At 37.6% G+C, this 20095-nt stretch overlaps 1 protein-coding gene across 4 annotated transcripts in view; it reads right to left on the bottom strand.

Moving 5' to 3' along the window:
• Positions 1 to 5263: 5263 nt before the first annotated feature.
• Positions 5264 to 20095, bottom strand: part of JMJD1C (jumonji domain containing 1C) — a 315528-nt gene continuing 300696 nt past the window's right edge. For all 4 annotated transcript variants that reach the window (XM_032842168.1, XM_032842143.1, XM_032842164.1 and 1 more), the window contains 5 exons: positions 19679 to 19801; positions 16716 to 16855; positions 15045 to 15221; positions 6504 to 6635; positions 5264 to 6194 (listed from right to left, as the gene is read on the bottom strand). In XM_032842168.1, coding sequence (XP_032698059.1) covers positions 6105 to 6194; positions 6504 to 6635; positions 15045 to 15221; positions 16716 to 16855; positions 19679 to 19801 — 662 coding nt within the window. In that variant the 3' untranslated portion in view covers positions 5264 to 6104. The remainder of the gene's footprint in view (positions 6195 to 6503; positions 6636 to 15044; positions 15222 to 16715; positions 16856 to 19678; positions 19802 to 20095) is intronic.

The following is a 20095-nucleotide window of genomic DNA, read 5'->3' as shown; positions in this document are numbered from 1 at the left end:
GATCCCAGTACTCTAGGATCATGAACTGAGCAGAAGGCAGTCGCTTAACCAACTGAGCCATCCAGGCATCCCTGATCCTCTTCAAATTCCTCAGATCAGTGAGATCATATGGTAATTGTCTTTTCTCTGATTATTTCGCTTACCCACATTGTTGCAAATGGCAAGATTTCATCTTTTTGATGGTCGCATAATATTCCATTGTTTGATACACACACACACACACACACACACACACACACACACACACCCCACATCCTCTTTATCCATTTATCTGTTGATGGACATCTAGGCTCTTTCCATAGTTTGGCTATTGTGGGCATTGCTGCTATAAACATTGGGGTGCACGTGCCCCTTCGGATGACTACATTTGTATCTTTAGGGTAATTACCCAGCAGTGCAATGTAGGGTAGCTCTACTTTCAACTTTTTGGAACTTTTGAGGAACCTCCATACTGTTTTCCAGAGTGGCTGCAGCAGCTTGCATTCCCACCAACAATGTAGGAGGGTTCCCCTTTCTCTGCATCCTCGCCAACATCTGTCATTTCCTAACTTGCTAATTTTAGCTATCTTTGGCTATTTTTAAATGGTATTTTTAGCTATCTTTGGCTATTTTTAAATGGTATTTTTCATTGTCTTTCCATGGTGGCCAATCTATTTGTGTGTTTATATTTAGTTTAAAAGTTAGGATGGCACAGTAGTAGTTGGGGGGGGGGGAAGTCCTAGCCACAAAAAAAAAAAAAAACAAACAGCATACCAGTTTTTATATAATACATGATCTCTGTTTTGTGAAGTGAAAAAAACACATAGGAAAGATTTGTGGTAAGTAAACTACTAACAGTGGTCACCTCTAGGTAGGGAAACTACAAGCACCCCCATTTACCCCCAGTTCTTCATACTTGGTATGAAGTACATGGTACTTGGTACATATCTTGATAAATCCAGGAAAAATAAGTAATTTTCAAAACTGCTGAGGTTTTTAACAATCAAAAACGGTTTGAGCTTCATTCAATTAGTGGTCATCCCTATCTACCTTTTTTTATTTATTTTTAATTTTTTAAAAAGATTTTATTTGACAGAGAGAGATCACAAGCAGGCAGAGGCAGGCAGGGAGAGAGGGGGAAGCAGGGTCCCCTCTGAGCAGAGCCCAATGCGGGGCTTGATCCCAGGACCCTAAGACCATGACGTGAGCTGAAGCAGAGGCTTAACGCACTGAGCCACCCAGGTGCCCCATATTTTTTTCTTTTTTAAAGAGAGAGAGAACAAGCACAAGCAGTGGGAGTGGCAGAGGGAAAGCAGGAGCCGTAGTACCTGGGGCTCAATCCCATGACCCTGGGATTGTGACCTGAGCCGAAGGCAGATCCTTAACCCACTGAACCACCCAGGCACCCCTTTCTCCCTTTTAAATAAACCCTTCTCCCTGTTCAGTTGACACTGAGCTCACTGAACACCACAGAAAATGTGTTGAACACCAGGAAGATGAGGAATCAATGCTGGACTTGAAAAATTCAAGAAAACTGCTATTGGTTGGGAAGATGTGAATGGAATACTTAGAACTGAATGTGGACTCCTAACTCAGCATACTTGAAAGCCGACTATGAAAGATCAGTATGTCCTATGTACCTCCTCAAAAGTTCCATCAACAAGAAATGAACAGCAAATTCCCATGATTTCTAGAGCTTATACATTTCTTTTAGAACACATAACCATTAGTCACTGGGCTCAACAGCCACGTTTCTCCTCTGGGAGGGAATAGGAGATGATGCATCAAGTCATGGGCCTAAACAATCCAACAGATATACCAAATTTTTAAATTACTAGAATTTGTTCCTGAAGCCCTAGGGCTTCCTCGGCTCAAAGCTCTGGTTTGAAATATCTTTTGTTGTACAGTCAGTTCAGAGGTAAGTATTGTTTTGAAAATGCAAATTTGTCCCAACATAAATTTATAGGGAACAATCTAAGCATGATGTGCATTTTGTTCGCTTAAGGGGCAATTTTGTCTGCAAGAAAAACTTGAGTGCAGAAAACTGCACCACCTGAACCTTCATGATGACATTGAGTCCCACCCATCCATCCGCATCTGGTGTTAACATTTTATTTCTGATCTCATAGAACCCTATTTTGAACACTTCACAGTGTTTGTCACAAGCAGCACGTGTTCTGATGCCCATTTCCAAATCAGATTTCTGGTTTTCTTCAAGATAACGTGCCATATTGGGGCACCTGGGTGGCTCAGTGGGTTAAAGCCTCTGCCTTCGGCTCAGGTCATGATCCCAGAGTCCTGGGATCGAGCCCCGAATCGGGCTCTCTGCTCAGCAGGGAGCCTGCTTCCCTCTCTCTCCCTGCCTGCCTCTCCATCTGCTTGTGATCTCTGCCAAACAAATAAATAAAAATCTTTAAAGATAACATGCCATATTTATTTTATAGTGTTAATCTACTTAAACATGTAACATATGTAAGACATTATCGTCTCAAATGTATTACTGATAAAGTTTTTCAATGTTATGCCCAAATCCTCCCTTTTCTCCCCTTTTAAGTCCTGTGATATTTTTACTAGACTCAGCATAGTACAGTGATTTTTAGGGACTGAGCATAATGGGATTCAAGGGGTTCAATCTCCTTTCCCAAGACATTAGTTATAGGGTGACCTTTATTATTTACATCTGGAAAAAAGTTTGCAAACAAGAATGCTCATGTTAATCTTGTCCTTTTTCCTCATTCCTGTATTAATAGCTTGATAGGACCTGTGAAAAGTTATCATCCTCACTCTATTAGCAGAGGACTATACTGGTCCCCTTGGAGTCAGTCCCCATCTTAACTTGTGCTTCTTCATTTGATTTGTTCACTGACCCAGCTCTCCAAATTTTTCAGCATCAGTCAAATCGAGGGTCCAAGACTAGGGGCCAGGAGAGCATTGTTGGGACTCATTTGTCCTCAGAATGTACCTCCTCCCAAAATGGAGTCCAGCTGTCACCCTCACATACAACACACCATTCTTGATTTGCCCCTCCACTGACCCCAGGGCTGAGGTCTTTTTCAAAGACAAGACACAGAAAAGACAGGCAATCTTCCAGTCTTAACTGCAGCTGGTTGGCTTATTTACAGAGAACTGCCGTGAACAGCTTAAGTCAGCTGTGAAAATCTTCCCAGTCAGGAAAGGGAATCTCTTTGTATGCAGCCAGTGGCCGGAGCTTGCCTACATTTCATTTTTGTTTGAAAGTCACTTTGCTTTCATTAAAAGAACCCGGTTGATTACTATGAAAGCCAAAGTACTCAGTTCCTATACCTTTCATATAGTTTCACTATTGAGATTACTGTGTAACCAGGTATGTCATAACTTGAGCCGGAATCTTGGCCACCTGCTATATACCCCAGTTCATAGTGCATAGTGTAGCTGTAGAATGGTAATTGAATCTTTTTTTTCCCTCTTCTGTGGTCAACATTCCTGGTCTGGTCTGGCAGAGTATCTTTGATAGGCTGGCATCTAGAGATAGAACATGCTAAATTTATGTTTCTGTATCTTTGGTATGTGTTCACACAGAATAAGTAAAGTAAAGGTATGAGAGCATATTTTTTCTTCTGAAGCTCACTAATCTTACAGAGATATCATGAAACCCACATTCCACCTACCAAAGGGAAGTAACAAGGAACTAGACATTTTATGGGTGTTTCAGTCTCAGAATGTGTTGGCAAAAGAGAAATGGATTTGGACTCATGTAATTCATTGGTCAGGAAAAGGAATTCAGATTCAGGTCCAAAATTACACCAAAAAGGGAGGGACCCCTGAAGCTTTTCAGATTATTCTACACATTTATTACTTACTCTCTATCACCATCAGGAGGAAACAGACATGCTCAGATGGTTTCATATATGAGAAGCATCAGAGTCAAGCAAAAGGATGGAGGGAACAAGGTAAATGGTCAGAGGAATTGCTGCATCAGGGAGCAATTGATCAGCAATATGATAAGTAACACAACTGCCAGCCGTCCAAAAGTCAGATGTCTTTAGTCAGCATTATTGTCCATTCATCCCACCCTGCCTCACCAAGAATTAAGTCACTAGCATGAAATTCAGACCACGAATAGAATAAAATACTCTTATCAGATGAGTCTCCTTTGAAAGAAGCCACATTGCCTTAGTTTAGCTATTCTGTAGGGTTTGTAGTATGGTTAAAAAGGTGGCTCAAACAGCCAAAGAAGCAAAACCATTTGGAAGAAAATCAGCGTAAGTCTCTGGGTTCTTGGTAGACTTTAGAGGACGAGCAGGAATCTACTCCAGAATTATTATCTTGGGCTTGAAATTAATTTCACCACAACATTAAATAGGACTTTTGAAAGTGTTAAGCAAAAAGTGCCATTTATGCGATGAAACATGTTTTGAAAAACATTAAAAAGTCAAAAACTTACAGAAGAAGATTCACATAATTTTAACTGTGCCTTAGCCTGGTTTTTCTACCCAAGTAGTCATCAGCCCTCCCATTAACTCTTATGCCACATGAGGCATTAATGTGAAATGTAACTGCTCACATTCCTGGCTGAATCCTGCCTGAGTGGAAGGTGATATAATAAATAGTTCACATGGAGCTAAAAATGGTAAAAAAACAAAACAAAACAAAACAAAAAACAGGATAAAAACCAAGCAACTTGCAAGGTCACAACTTGGGCTACTTACTTTTTTCTTTTGAACTGTTCTTTCAGATGAAGATAAAAGGCTGTCCCCTCAATATCCTGCAGGTGTCAGTGGAGAACTACATTATTTCCAGGAGCATTCAAATAGGGCAATGTGAACCTCAAAGCGACAAACTGGTAACAGCTATTAAAACCAAGACTTTAAAATTAAAACAAATTACCAAGCAGGACTCATATTCAACTGAGGCTGGCTGACTTTAGCCTCTTCCCTACCACTGCTTCCCTGACTCTTCCCACCCACAAAACTGTATTATCAGCTGTCTCTGCTATGAAAAACACTTACTTGAAACAGATCACATATGCTCATAAACATGGCTTTTTAATTCATTTATGGGTTCTTCTTTCAATGAGAAAGTGTTCATAAATAACAAATGGGAGTTACCTGTATTCCTTTCTTTAGCTGAGCCATAGCACAAGTAAGTTGAGACACTTGTGATAGCTCATAAAATCTATAGAAAAGCTGGAAACTTTTAAGGAGAAATGTTCCAGAAGAGAATGTTATCATAAGAAAATGCAAGCAGTCATCACGACAATGAATCCCAGGTATTATGTTAGAAGGAAAAACTCTGGAACACGCCATTTTCTGATAAAGTCCTTTTAATGGAAAATGTAAAACCCCTTTCAACTTTAATGTACAAAGCCATATGTAACACTTGCACTTTTAACAAATAAAAGCAAGCCAATGTTTTAAAAAAATACATCATTAAATGTATATATGTATATATTTACATAGCATATTAAGTTTAATATTTAGCTTTAAAAGTTCACATAAATTTTACCAAAATGAGACAATTTTAAATAAATTACACCTTTTGAAAATGTTTAATTGTACAGTCAATAGCTTCAACAAAATATTGAAGTGTCCTTATTTAGTATCTACTTTATATACTTCATATTTTACAAATTTTACAATTATTTGGCAGTAATTTTCTGATTATGACATGAATGCTGTGCGATTCAGCAATTTCCCAAATGCAGGCAATAGCTGGTGTTTGTGTCCTATTCTCACAGTAACTGTCTCAATGTAGTGAAAAATATCAGTTATTTTAGTAAACTGTACAAGGTCACATTTACACTTGCTCAACAATATAGCATAGAATTTTGTTGTTTTTTTTTTTTTTTTCAAAAATAAATACATCATTTTAAATCTGGCATTTTCACAAACATCATATACACTATAATACAAAAACAGCTAGGAAGCGCTGCTTTTTAAATTTAGCTTGTTTACATAACTAACATTGAATCACAGGGGCTGTGACATATGCTATACTGCTGCGGTATCAGTAACAAGTAATTACTACAAAAGAGAATTTCTTGGCACTGATGGTTTTATGAAGCTTAAGTCAATGTGCATACATAACATCGTTCGAGAGTAAGTAATTCCAGTTCAATGGCCTAAAAACATCAAACTGGACCACACCTAATTTTCTTCCATATCCTCTACTTCATCTTCATGTATCTTCAAAGCTCTCACCATTTCCTTGACTGCATGATACAATGTATTTTTCACCTGAAAGAGATGTTGGCATTTCTAATCACTTCAGCTGGAGATAAAAGTAACAAATGAAAACTGCTATATTAAAATTTTTTTTTCCTTAATGAAACAACGCCAAATTCAAGAAAAACAAATGTCATAGTTAAAAATATTAAACTCCATGGGTCACTAAAAATCATACAATTAAATGCATATTGTTAACCTGTGGTTGTTATCCAAATATGACAAACTAGGCACTGATTACCCAAGCAGTTCTGCAGGTTTCCTGTTTCTGAATAGAAAAGTCATGCAGAGCAGGAGCTCATTAGAAAGTTTGTCTCTTACCTGTAGTTTATCATCATAATTGATTTCCTCCTTCAAAAGTCTCAGCTCCTGTGTTAAATGAAATGACTGTACAAGATGTTCTGGAGACACAAAGTCTTCAGTTACCTGAATACAGCTGTGAAAATTCTGTACCTATCCCCAAAACAAAAACAGTGAGAGATCAATTTTAGGAGGCAGCCCTATCAGAGAACTTATTTTCTCCAAAACATCAAATGCATTTCAAAGCAGAACAGGACTTTAAAAATGGAATATTTTTACATAATGAAAAGAACAGAACTTTTCCAGGAATCCTTCAGAGAGGCTGATAATCAGATCCTAAATTATCACTTTAGTCAAGGTGATTTTTTGGTGTTACTTTAGCAACAACAACAACAACAACAACAAAGCTAACTGGAAGGTATCTGCTTTACCATTCAGTCAAACAATCTGATGTTTGTTGGTGCTCCTTTGGCTTTCAGCATTTGGGTCATTTCACTGTTAACTTTTGTTTTTTTAAGATTTTTTTTTTTTTTTTTTTTTTAATTTGAGAGAGAGGGGAGGAGCTGAGGGAGGAAGAGAATCTTAGGGAGACTCCCCAATGAGCATGGAACCCAACTTGGGGCTTGATCCCAGGACCCTGAGATCATGACTTGAGCCAAAATTAAGAGTTGGACGCTTAACCAAATGAGCCATCTAGGCGCCCTTCCCTGTTAACTTTTACAACCGAACGTAGATGAAAGCAAAAGAAACGAAATTTAGTTTGTGAGGAATGGGGGTGAAAACTGTAGTTTCAGAGATCTATTGCTCACAACAGTTTTAGAATTACCCTAGAATTTTATTTGTGCCTTTCTTTCAAATACTAAAGTATACCTTCAGGCTCCAGTGGCATCAGTACAACTGTTTTTAATAGTTATACCTCCCCTGACTAAATGGTTTTTGGAAGAAGCCAGTCAACAGTCTTATCTGTTGGGGCACCTGGGTGGCTCAGTGGGTTAAGCTTCTGCCTTTGGATCAGGTCATGATCTCAGGGTCCTGGGATCAAGCCCCATATTGGGCTCTCTGCTCAGCAGGGAGCGTGCTTCCCCCTCTCCTCTGCCAGCCTCTCTGCCTACTTGTGATCTCTCTCTGTCAAATAAATAAAAATCTTAAAAAAAAAACAAACAGTCTTATCTGTTATTTGTATACCATGTACAAATTGACTCAGTACTTCTCTATTTCTTGGAATTGTTTTCTATTAATGCTTAGTATAATCACACAGAAGGACCTGGCTGATCCAATCTGGATTTTATGACATTTTAGGTTGTCTTCTAGTGATATGAATGGATACCATAGAATTCCTAGGAAAGGAGAAGTAATTGAAAACTAAGCATTGACACTAGTTCTAATTTTTAAAAAAGATTTTATTTGCTTGGGAGAAAGGTAAAGGGAGAAGCAGAGGGAGAGGGACAAGCAATCTTCACACCAAGCATGGAGCCTGACACAAGACCCTGAGATCAGGACCAGAGCTGAAATCAAGAGTTGGACTCTCAACCAACTGAGCAACCCAGCCATGCCAACACTAATCCTAATTTTTAGTTTTAATTGGGAGGTGTGAGAAGAAGAAGATAGTTAAGTGGGGAACAGAGAACAGTGAAAAAAATCTAACAATAGCGTAATGGAATCCAAAGGCACTGAAATTCCTCCTCCGGGTACACTGTCTACCTGAACAGATGCTGAAGTCTGCACGTTGTTTAAGTCAAGCACTGTCCCTCTATTGATCACCTGAGAGCATATATAAACATTCTCTTGCTTTAATCATTAGTTGTTGGTTCCTCTGCAGGATGAACATAGTGATGCCTCACATTTTCAGCGCTGCTATACAGTCTCCCTGGATCTTCACTATGTGTCTCTAGAACAGATGCTCTACTTCACAGAGCAGGAAACTATGGATACGAAGTTCAGTGCCTGTTCCAAGAAAAATCAGCCAACAAATGGCAAGCCAACAGGAGCCCAGCTTCTGTAACATCTTGTCTAACAGATGCTTTATGGTCCTATATTAACTCAGTCACACCAGCATAGTTTCCAAATGTCCTGTCTTGTTATGTCTTTCACTTATGTGAACATGCTGTGGGGATTAAGTCCTTCAAAAGTTCTGGCATGTACCTTTCTTTGAGCATGTCTAGTTCTACTGTTTTTTAATTTGTCTCTTCATCGATATCCTACTTTTGTTCATATGTTATCTTCCTGATTTTCTTCACCAGTTTCCTTTAACTCTCTAAGTACATTTAAGACAGTTGGAAAAAAGTCTATGTCTAGTAAGTCCAGTGTCTGTGCTTCTTCAGGGACAGTTTCTGCTGATTCTTTATTATCCCTTTTTGCTGAAAACTGGACACAGGAACATTATAATGTGGTCACTGGAAATCAGATTCTCTCTACCTCACTGTTGCTGCTGATTATTGGACAAGGCTGTAGCCATCCATTTCTTGTTACTTTCCCACACTATTCTTGCAAAGGCTGTGTTCCTTGTTGGGTGAGATCACTGAAGTCTGTTCTGTTATCTCAGTGGTCAGAGATTTCCTTAAATGCTCCAAATCAGCTGCCCTTTTCTTGACGGAACAGTCTCCCAACTGATGTTAATTTGGATTTGATTCCAGAGTTCTAAAAAAGTTGATTCTGTCAGTTTTTGCCAGTTCATGGTTATTTTAAATAAATCACTTTTAGAACTGTGACTTTTATTAGTGCTTAAAAATGGTATTATGCTTTCTAATGACCTCAACCCGATAATATTTTGCTTAAAGGCTTACAGGTCAGTTTGAAGAGACAAGGTTCAGTCTTAAAAGTAGAACCCATTTGAACTTCCCATTCCACTAATTCCTTTTTTTGGCTATCTTTGATTCATTTACATTTCACTTCTTTGACAGACTGTCTTATTCATACTTGCCTGTGGGATCAACTGTAATCATAAATAGGTAGTGTTAAGAAAATGTAACTCTTGCCATATACATACTGACTTAGGAGAATTTAAGAGTGAAAGATTTTGCCGGAAGTTCTTTTAGCATTATGAATGCAGAAAATTCACAAGTTAGCAATATTATAAACCACGGATGACCAAGCATAATCAATTAAGGACAAATTTATCCTAAAGATTTTGTGGCTTTAAAAAAAAAAAAAAAAAAAGGGCTGCTGTTTAAAATGAAGGCCACTGGGGTCCCTGGGTGGTTCAGACAGTTAAGCATCTGCCTTCGGCTCAGGTCATAATCCCAGGGTCCTAGGATCAGGTCCTACATTGGGCTCCTTGCTAGTGGGGAGTCTGCTTCTCCCTTTGCCCCTCTCCCTGCTCTCAATCAAATAAATAAAATCTTTAAAATGAATGAATGAATAAATAAACAAATAAATAAATAAATAAACAAACAAATAAAATGAAGGCCACTGAGGACATCAGGGTACTAGAGTTAAGACACAGTAAATCCTGGAGGTCAGGGTCTACCTGCTCCATCTGGTGATATACTGGGGGTTCCACAGATTCACTCATGTTTGCCGATAGAAGATTAGCCCACCATTGTTCTTAATATATGGAGGGTTGTGGCTATGATACTTTCCCTCAGTGTGGCTTCTCAAAGTGCTGACTGCTGACAAACCAAAGAATACAATGTATCATTTCTGGTCAAAACCGTTTTTTGATAGGTGCCTTGTGTTTGTAAGGACTTTCTATCTAACGGTTTTTGAAGTGTGGTCCTCATTTTTAGTATATGTGCTGCCGAAGTGAGCACAAAGTGTGGTCCTCAGAGAGTACTGTAAGCATCACCTGGGGACTTGTTAGAAATGTAAAATTTCAGGTCCCTTCTGCAGACCCATTGAATCAGAAGTTCTGGGGGTAGGGTCCAGCAATCTGTTTTATCAAATCTTCTAGGAAATCCTGATGTATGCTAACACACGAGAAGCACTTACTTAGACTTTGGGTTTATTTTAAGGGCTACCTATAGTCTATTGGAAGTGAAGTCATCAATGAAAAGCTTTCAGGACCTCTAAAGACTAAGTAAGTTGTAAATAATTACATCTCAAATGCAAGTTCATATTGTGAACATAGAGTTCTTATTTCCTTTTAATTCTCTCTCAAATCCACATTATCATCACTTCTGAGTCATGGACAACACCCTTTCAAAAGAGTACAAATAACCATGCTGTCATTATCACACCACATAAGGAAAAGACAGAAATTTTTGTGCTTATAGCTGGCAATTCTATGCCAAAATATGCAGCAGAGTGGTCTTGGAACACTCAGCAAGTTAGTAGCAGAGCTCAGAATAGAATTTGCCAATCTAGGTTATACATGCTATATTTAAGTATAACATCTTTTATACTCTAGAAATGAAATTTGCTCTCTAGAATCTAAGTGATATTTCTATATATCTCAAAAGAAAGCATGTTTTCCTATATACTTATGTATACAGTCATAACTGGAAGTTAGATTCCAACCTAAGTAAACTTTTTGAAGGGGCCGGAAGACACATGAAGAGGCCAAAATTTACATGTTTGTACAAAGAGCACAATACATATAAATTATGTAAAGTTGTAACTTTGTTTTTATCTGTACTTGTGCAAAAATATGTTGTGTATGAGAACATATTTTCAGGCTGTCAGGACTTACAAATATTTAAGTGCATTATTCTAAACATGGGAAAGAGCAATGAAAAACCCATAAAACTCTGTCCTCATGAACTTTATATTCCAGGTGGGGATTAAAAGACAATAAATAAGGTAAATAAATTATGAATAATATTAGAAGGTGATGATTGAAATGGGGGATAAAGCAGGGAAGATGACAGGGAACTGGGGGACACAATTTGCACTTTAAAACTAGGGTGTTAAGGAAGACCTCACTGAGGAAGGTGACACTTGAGCAAATAAACCTTTAAAAAATGTGAAGAAGCAATCAGAGATCTCTTATAGAGATCTGAAAAAAGAATTCCAGGCCAAAGGATTAGCAAGCACAATGGCCCTGGGGAGGAAACTTGCATGGTGTATGTGAAAAACATAGAGAGGGCAGGGTGGCCAAAGAGAAGTAAGGAGGAGGGAAATAGGGAAGAAAGGTAGTGAAGAAAGGCAGTGAAACTTGAACAGGATACAAATACAGATCATTCAGGACCTTGTGAAGCTTTGAGCAGTATTATGTAAACTAAACGTTTTAACATGATCACTATGCCTACTATTTTGAGAAAACATGGCTCTCTACCCACAAAAAAGCAAGAGCAGAGAGACATGTACATGGCACGGAATCTCTGGTAAACACTGATGGCCTCTGCAGGAGGGCAACTGGAGGCAAAGGTGAGAAAAAGACTGAATTTTTACTGTGAAGCCTATTGTACTACTTAGATTCTTTTTTTAAATTAACATATAATGTATTATTTGCCCCAGGGGTACAGGTCTCTAAAATCATCAGGTTTACACGTTTCACAGGACTCACCATAGCACATACCCTCCCCAATGTTCATATGTACTACTTAGATTCTTAAAAACTGTGTCACTGTATTACATTTCTTTTTTTTTTTTAAAAGATTTTATTTATTTATTTGACAGAAATCACAAGCAGGCAGAGGCAGGCTGGGGGTGGGGGAAGCAGGGTCCCTGCTGAGCAGAGAGCCTGATGCAGGGCTCAATGGCAGGACTCTGGGATCATGACCTGAGCCGAAGGCAGAGGGTTAACCCACTGAGGCACCCAGGGGCCCCTTACATTTCAAAATAAAAATTGAGACAGCATAAAACAACTAAACTATCCATACTCCCCTCAAAATTGAACCTTGGTACATACTTTGCACAATGTATAAAAATTAACTAAAAATGGATTATAGATCTAAATTTAAGACTAACCACAATAAAGCTTTTAAAAGAAAATGTAAGAGAAAATGTTTGCTATCTTGGGCTAGGTAGCAATTCTGGATATACAAAAATAAAAGTATGATACATAAAAGAAAAAACTGATCACCTGAACTTCATCAGAATTAAAATACTTCTCTTTGGAAGATATCTTTAAGAAAATGTAAGGACAGGGGCGCCTGGGTGGCTCAGTGGGTTAAAGCCTCTGCCTTTGGCTCAGGTCATGATCCCGGGGTCCTGGGATTGAGCCCCGCATCGGGCTCTGTGCTCAGCCTGGAGCCTACTTCCTCCTCTCTCTCTGCCTGCCTCTCTGCCTACTTATGATCTTTGTCTGTCAAATAAATAAATAAAATCTTTAAAAAAAAAAAAAAAGAAAATGTAAGGACAAGCCACAGATTAGGAGAATATATTTGCAAAGTATATATTACATAAAGGGCTTATAAAGTATTGTAGTTAAAACTCGAAACTCAGAAAAAAGAAAATACAACTGGAAAAATGTATAAAATATTTGAACACACAGATTTACCAACACAGATATATGGATGATGGCAAATAAATACATGATAAGATGGTAGACATACTTAGTTATTAAACCCACAATGTGATACCAATGCACACTTATTCAAATGTTTAAAAACAAAACTGACAATAAGCAGAGGAAATGGAACTCACATATACTACTTTGGGGAATAGAAAATGGTACAATCACTTTGGAGAACCACCTGACAGTTTCTTGTAAAGTTAATCATATATTTATTTTATGACCAGGAAATCCCATCATTTATTGTTTATCAAACTTGAAATGAAAATTGATGTTCACAGAAAAACCTGTATGCAAAATTTTGGGTGGCTTTAGTTATTATTTGTCCAAAGCTGGAAAACACCCAAATGTTCTTCAGTTGGTGAATGGATTAAGAAACTGTTACATTTGTATAATGAACAACTACCCAGCAATAAAAAGGATCCAGGGGCGCCTGAGTGGCTCAGTGGGTTAAGCCTCTGCCTTCGGCTCAGGTCATGAGTCTCAGGGACCTGGGATAGAGCCCCGCATCGGGCTCTCTGCCTGCCTCTCTACCTACTTGTGATCTTTCTCTGTCCATTAAATAAATAAAATCTTAAAAAAAAAAAGGATCCAAATAATGGTACACACAAAAACATGGAACTATAGGAGGAAAACCAAGTAGTTGTAGGAATGTCAGATGAGAGATAACTAAAAAAAGGCAGGAGGGAATTTTTAGAAGTAATCCAAGTGTTTGGTATTTTGTTGTGTTGTTACCTAACTATACAGTTCTCAAAACTTAAAAGAACTGCACGCTAAAATCATACCTCAATTTAAAAACTGCACTGTCCAGTTTAACTTTAAGAAAATAAATATTGGGCAAGTTAAATATAAAAAAGGATTTTCAAGGGAACCTGTCTTACATTATCAAAAAATTCTTTCTATTTACAAAATAGTACAAAATGTACTATTCTCTTAAATAGGTTACTCCATTGAGGTGTTTTACATTTTGATATAGATTAGCTCTTTTCTGATAAGAGACTAGAAGGCAAAAAAATGGTATGTGGGAACTTGAATCATTAATGATAGAACATCTCTGAAATGATCAGGTAAGACCATGGGACAATAAAACAATTTAACATAAATAATGCATTAAACGTAGTACAATTAACACATTTTTTCCTCTAAGAAGTTATTGTCATGAAACAGGTGTATTTATTATGATGTCTGTATTTTACTGTCATAAATGCTATTTGATATCTAAGAATGATAAATCTAACCCTGAGCTTGACATGTTAAAAACTAAGCAAATGTTATCACTTAAGGAATATTTGTGCTATTACATAATGGTGTGACAATGCTGCACAGGCAATAATTGCATATATAGTTATATGAAATGTGGAAAACATTCCTTGGTTTAAAAAAAAAAAAGGACACACATCTGATACATCTCAACTATCAGGTGGTAGAAGAGGTGGGGAACCAACTCTGAGGGTAACTAGCTTTCGGGGTTCTTGGATTTCCTCTGCACACTCTGCTACTATGAGGGCTAAGCTGGTGTGTGGTAGCTCCAGTCTATTTACCAAAATCCACTGTATGCTTTTAATCCAATCCTCCATGCCCATTATCTATTCTATGCCTTTTTTCCAGGTCCACAGAGTCAAGCCACAAAAACAAAGACAATGTGTTTATTTTAGTTTTTAAAATTTGTGGATCAGTAGCTATAAAAATTACATTATCATCTTTCTTTGGACACACTATTGCTATGTTAGCAAACAAGGCAGGAGTTACACTAAAAGCCTGAGTTATGGAACATTCTAGCCAACACTTCATTCTGCTCAGTTTGGGGCCTAGAAAATGTGTGATCTCAGGTCTTAATACTTAAGTGTTAAGTCTCCCTACTGAGAATTAAATATATAGTATGTCTCTTTTTCCTCCTTATAAAGTCTTTAAAAAAAAAAAAAGAAAGAAAAAAAGATTTGGATCCACTAAGTGGAAACAATATAAATATGGAAATCTGGCTTACGTTGAACCAATTTAAGTTCTCAAAGCATTTAATCATGTCAGATCTCTTTAAGCACTGGAAAGTTATGTTTGTGGTTTCTTAATGAAAGCAAACTGGGTGTAGGTCATTCTCTTACTTATCAGAACTTCCTTTTCAAAATTGGTTCCTTCAGTAACAGATGCATGAAGAGTAAGTTCTTGTGTACCTGATGAAGGGCACCCGCTGGTAAGACAATGGCGTCACCAAGGAACTGAATGAGAGTCCAGGTCCTAACTCCGTACTCCTCAAGTAGTCTTTGGCGGAGCTTTTTGTTCACGTACCAACTCTGGTCACGTATCGGATCATGTTCTGGGAGAACTTCAATGCCTTGTTCTTTTGAAATCTGTAGTATGGATTAAAATGAAAATATACACTTCAATTTTAAGTAAGGGAAATGGTAAATTCTGTTCAGATAAATTCCAATTTTTTTTGCAATAATCATCTTTTGTTCTTAGAATCTCATGGAACAATACATGTGCTTAAGTTAAAGAAAATAATATTCTACAACAATTTGAAAAGCCAAGGGATATTAAAACAATACTGCACATTGAGATCCTGTTAATAAATGGGCTGTTAATAATGGACGCCTGGGTGGCTCAGTCAATTAAGCGTCTGCCTTCAGCTCAGGTCTTGATCCCAGGGTTCTGGGATCGAGCCCCACATCAAGCTCCCTGCTCAGCGGGAAGCCTGCTTCTTCCTTTCCCACTCCCCCTGCTTGTATTCCCTCTCTTGAGGTCTCTCTGTGTGTCAAATAAGCAAGTAAATAAATAAAATCTTAAAAAAGAATAAAAAAATAAAGTGAATCATACTACCACCTTCTCACCTCTTCCATCCACCATGAAGTTTCCATCCATTTGGTTTCTTCTTTATAATTGTTTCAACAGTATAGCACAGAGATTAGGAAAAGCTTAGCTTAGTAGCTTTTTTTGTCAAAAGCCAAACTATCCATATGTATGGACTTGAACATTTCCTTATCTTGCTTTTTTTTAAAAATGTAAGTACAAAGATAAATATCTTTATATTGCTAACCCTCTAATCTCTGACAAATCAATTTCAAGGGACCCTTTTACTAACCAGTGAATTAACCATTCTGCTTTAAAAAGCATAATTTATAATATTTTAAGTTAAAATACTAGTAGGTATTGTGAGATAAGACAATAGGTACAGAGCTACAGCTCCTTTACTTCATACTGAACAGAGACAAACCTTAAGTCCATTCTGAAAGAAAATGCAGTATGAGAAAAGCAGCAATAATGGCCCCTTGAGAGAAATGCCTGTAATTGCATATTTAGCAAATATTTGAGCAAAGGACTAAACTAATCATTCTAAATTAACGTGTTTCATTCAGTGTTTAACAACTAAATTAAGGTATGATTACTCAAAATTTCAGTCTATTCAAATAAGTGTAACAGAGCAATTGATGTGGTTAGGAGCAGAATTACTGCCTGTGTCAACAGCCAAACTATTAATAATAAAAAAAAAGATCCTACCTTCTTTAGATGTTTCTATGACATATTTTTATATCCTATAATTTTCACCACTTTTCAATAAGGGTAACTTCTGACTCATCAACAGATTAGTTCGTTATATAAGATAGGGGAGCACTAGCAACTGAGAAGAAGTTGCCATTCAAAGACCTCAACATGAAAAGGGCTTTAAAAGGAGCAAGAGAAAGGAGCTTTTGACTTACAACAATAGTAAGAAGGTCCCTCCTCTTTTGAAGTAAAAATTACCTAATGATCCTATATTCCTGAATGCCAAATTAAAGTTACATTAAAAACTACTAAGTCCCTGGCTCAAGGTAAAGAGATAAACTATTTGAGACTTAAATTTATACCTTCTGAAGAAATTCCCTTATCTTGTCAATGTCTTTCCCTGCATAAATATGCCACAGAGCACCAGGTATTTCACTTGAGTCCTTCAATCGTTTTCTTAAAATGTCATCCAAATCTTCCTCCTCAAATTTCTTGAGTATTCCTGAAACATAGGAGAATATTTTCAAATTGGTCATTAAAGACCACCAGAAAGCCAAGTATCCTAGAATTGATCTATGGGAGCAGAACAGTGCCAGACTAGATCGGGACTCTTAGTTAAAGAGGAAGTAAACCCAGTTAAACTGTTACGGAACAGAAAACACTGACCATGCATAACAAGGAACAGAGTAACGGTAATTTTCCCAGATCATTTGTTTTCTGCAAGCCAAGGAACAAGAGACTAAAAACTCAAGGGTTTCTAAATCAACTTTCTTCCTGTCCCAAAGGTGTGGTCTTAACAGTGATCTGTACTCATACACCATTTCCGAACTTACACAAGACTTTCATGGCTACTACTAACTACTTGGTAAGGTAGGCAAGGATCATAACCTCTATTTTATTTTGGGGGCTGGGGGGGGGCCAGACAGGGAGAAGAAGAGAGAGAATCCTAAGCAGGCAAGCACCAGCTCAGTGTGGACCCTGACTCGGGGCTCAATCTCATGACCCTGAGATCATGACCTGAGCGGATCATGACCTGAGTGTAGCTGGTGCTCCAACTACAGCGAACATTTTAAAGAAATGTTCTTTTCAGAGTAAATTTATTGCTTGCTACAAAGAATACATGAAATGTTTCCTAATTTTGTAACAGTAAATTCTTTCTTATGTTTAAAGCTGGTTGCAAGGATTTCTTTATTCAGTCATTTATTCTTTATTCAGTAGGTCCTGGGATCAAGACCCCCATCAGACCTCCTGCTCAGCAGGGAGTCTGCTTCTTTCTCTCTCTCTGCTTCTTTCCCTGCTCATGGTCTGTCTTTCTTGCAAAATAAATGTATAAAATCAAGGAAAAAAAAGGAGAAGGGGGATTATTGGGGTAGGGAAAACTTTTTTCATTTTTTTTTTAAGATTTTATTTATTTATTTGACAGAGAGAGAGAGATCACAAGTAAGCAGAAAGGCAGACAGAGAGGGGGAAGCAGGCTCCCTACTGAGCAGAGCCCCTGATGCAGGCCTCAATCCCAGGACCGGGAGACCATGACCTGAGCTGAAGGCAGAGGCTTAACCCACTAAGCCACCCAGGTGTTCCAAAAGCTTTTTTTAAATGAAGGACTCTAGGGGGAGGGAGAGGACATTGAGCCACACTTTGAAGCAATTTGCCAGGGAGACAGGTAGGTAAGTGGAGGAAAAAGCATATGCTTTAAATAAGCGGGTGTTTCTTCAGGTTTTAGGCACTTACCCTAAAACACTCTTTTGGTGATCATCTATAAAGAGTGGCAAAAGCTTCAGATAAAGACAGTCACGGGATTAAAATGATGAAATGTTTTCTTAAAAGACAAAATACTATACTTATAAACGAGGGAGGGGCGGTGAGCAGGAACAAGGATGAATAACAAAGGCTCAGTATTTAAGGACATGAAAGACTAGTAGAGGAGAAAAGCAGGTATAAATTCTGTATTATAGAACAAATGCTAAAGGGGTTGATTTGAACAAAGTGCAATGAGGCACAAAAGAGATAATGAACTCTGTGGAGTCACAGGCTTTGAAAAAATAATCTGAACCACAAGTCATACTTTCTGTATTAGAGATAGGACTACAACCCAAGTGTACCTGTCTCTCAAATCCTTGGGAGTGGAAGAGGTGAAGAGTTTATCGATTATAATCAATGTTAATTTACGAAGCTGAGAAACAGTATTAAAATGAGTTTCTAGTTTTGGGGGAATTCAGGTTGTGTTTTATGGAAGCTGTCAAATATACAGAAAAGTAGAGTGAATACTATAGGAAGCCCCATGTCTTCAGCACCTAGTCACTAAGCTTTAGATACCTTCTTGGCTCCAGATAAAGAGCTGGTTATGTACTTGGTGGTTGAGTCATGTACAGAATTTCACATAAAGTACATGTAAACTAGAAAGGTAGGAAAAAAATTCTCTTGACTCTAGGAAAGCCTGGGATTCTATGAGGTTAGTTAAGAACTAGGGGAGTAGTATGACAGAAGCCAAGGGCAGTATCTGAAGAAGAGGCAGTGATTGACAGTACATTTATTTCAGAAGGGCAAGCATTAAGACAACCAGAAAGAAACCACTGAAACCACTTATCCAATTGTGAATGTTAGTGAGGGCTGCTGTAAGTAATTTCAGTGGGGCAGCAGGTCTAAGGCCAACGTGCATAGAACTGAAATGTGAGTAAGAGCTGATAAAGACAGCAAAGAATTTGTTACAAAGGCTGGAGCTATAGGATGGTGGCAAGGAAGACGAGATTTGAAAGTTTTCTTCTGCACAGTCTAGAGTGTACTTCTACTCTGAAGAAAATAACCAGCAGAGAGGAAAAGTTTAAAGACCTATTTACATAGAAGGGTATAGCAGATGGAACAAGGTTTTGGAAAGAAAACTAGAGGATGGAATCTAAAACCTCTACAATGGATAGAAAAGGTTCTATCTACTTTGGAGAAAAGATCCCTTCTCTCTCTGATAGTAGAGGGGAAAACATGAATGTCTGAGGCACAAACCAAATCTTAATCATCCTCAGAACCCCAGGACCCAGTTTCTATTCTCCAATAAAGTGTTTATAAGTAAGCTTAACAGTTTATTTCCAAAAACAGAACATTTAAAGATAGGAAAGGAGCAAATAAAAATACTCATTTTTAAAATTAAAATTTGTTTTATTGAAAAAAGGTAAATCAAGCACTGTTAAAGATTAGAATATCCCTATATCCACTGCAATTCTTTTTGCAATCTTTGCTGTTTACTCAGAAGCTGACATTCTAGATAATAAATCCTAGTGTGTATGGTTATTCAGTTTCATAACAAAGACCATTATTCTTCAAGTTTCTTTACCTGCTTTTGAGAGAATGCCATTTCCTTTTGCTATGCCAACATAGACTAGAATATTTACAACATCAGAAACTTCAACGTGGAGATTTGTTGTTCCTATGTCATGATCTTTAGCAGCCGCTACACCTGTGTATAAAATTTTATAAAATTTTATTTGACTGAAAACATATTCTAGATATTCCCCCTAAAGTCAGCTCTACGAAGAAAATTTGTTAATTGTAATTTCAGCTTTAGTTTCCTTGTTCCAAAGCCTGCTCCCCAAGAGCCACAATCTAAGAAATTTCCATAAAAATCAAATTACTAGAAAATGTAAATATTTTGTAAGAATTGTACTTGCAAGAATTAGCAAGTACTTAACTATATTGAGTTATTAACTCAATTAACTCAGTTATTAACTATATTGGCTATTAATTTCTAATA

The sequence above is a fragment of the Lontra canadensis genome, unplaced genomic scaffold (assembly GCF_010015895.1).
Source record: "Lontra canadensis isolate GAN:19392208 unplaced genomic scaffold, GSC_riverotter_1.0 scaffold3, whole genome shotgun sequence".
Lineage (NCBI taxonomy): Eukaryota > Metazoa > Chordata > Mammalia > Carnivora > Mustelidae > Lontra > Lontra canadensis.
This window is presented reverse-complemented; position numbering and strand designations above follow the sequence as displayed.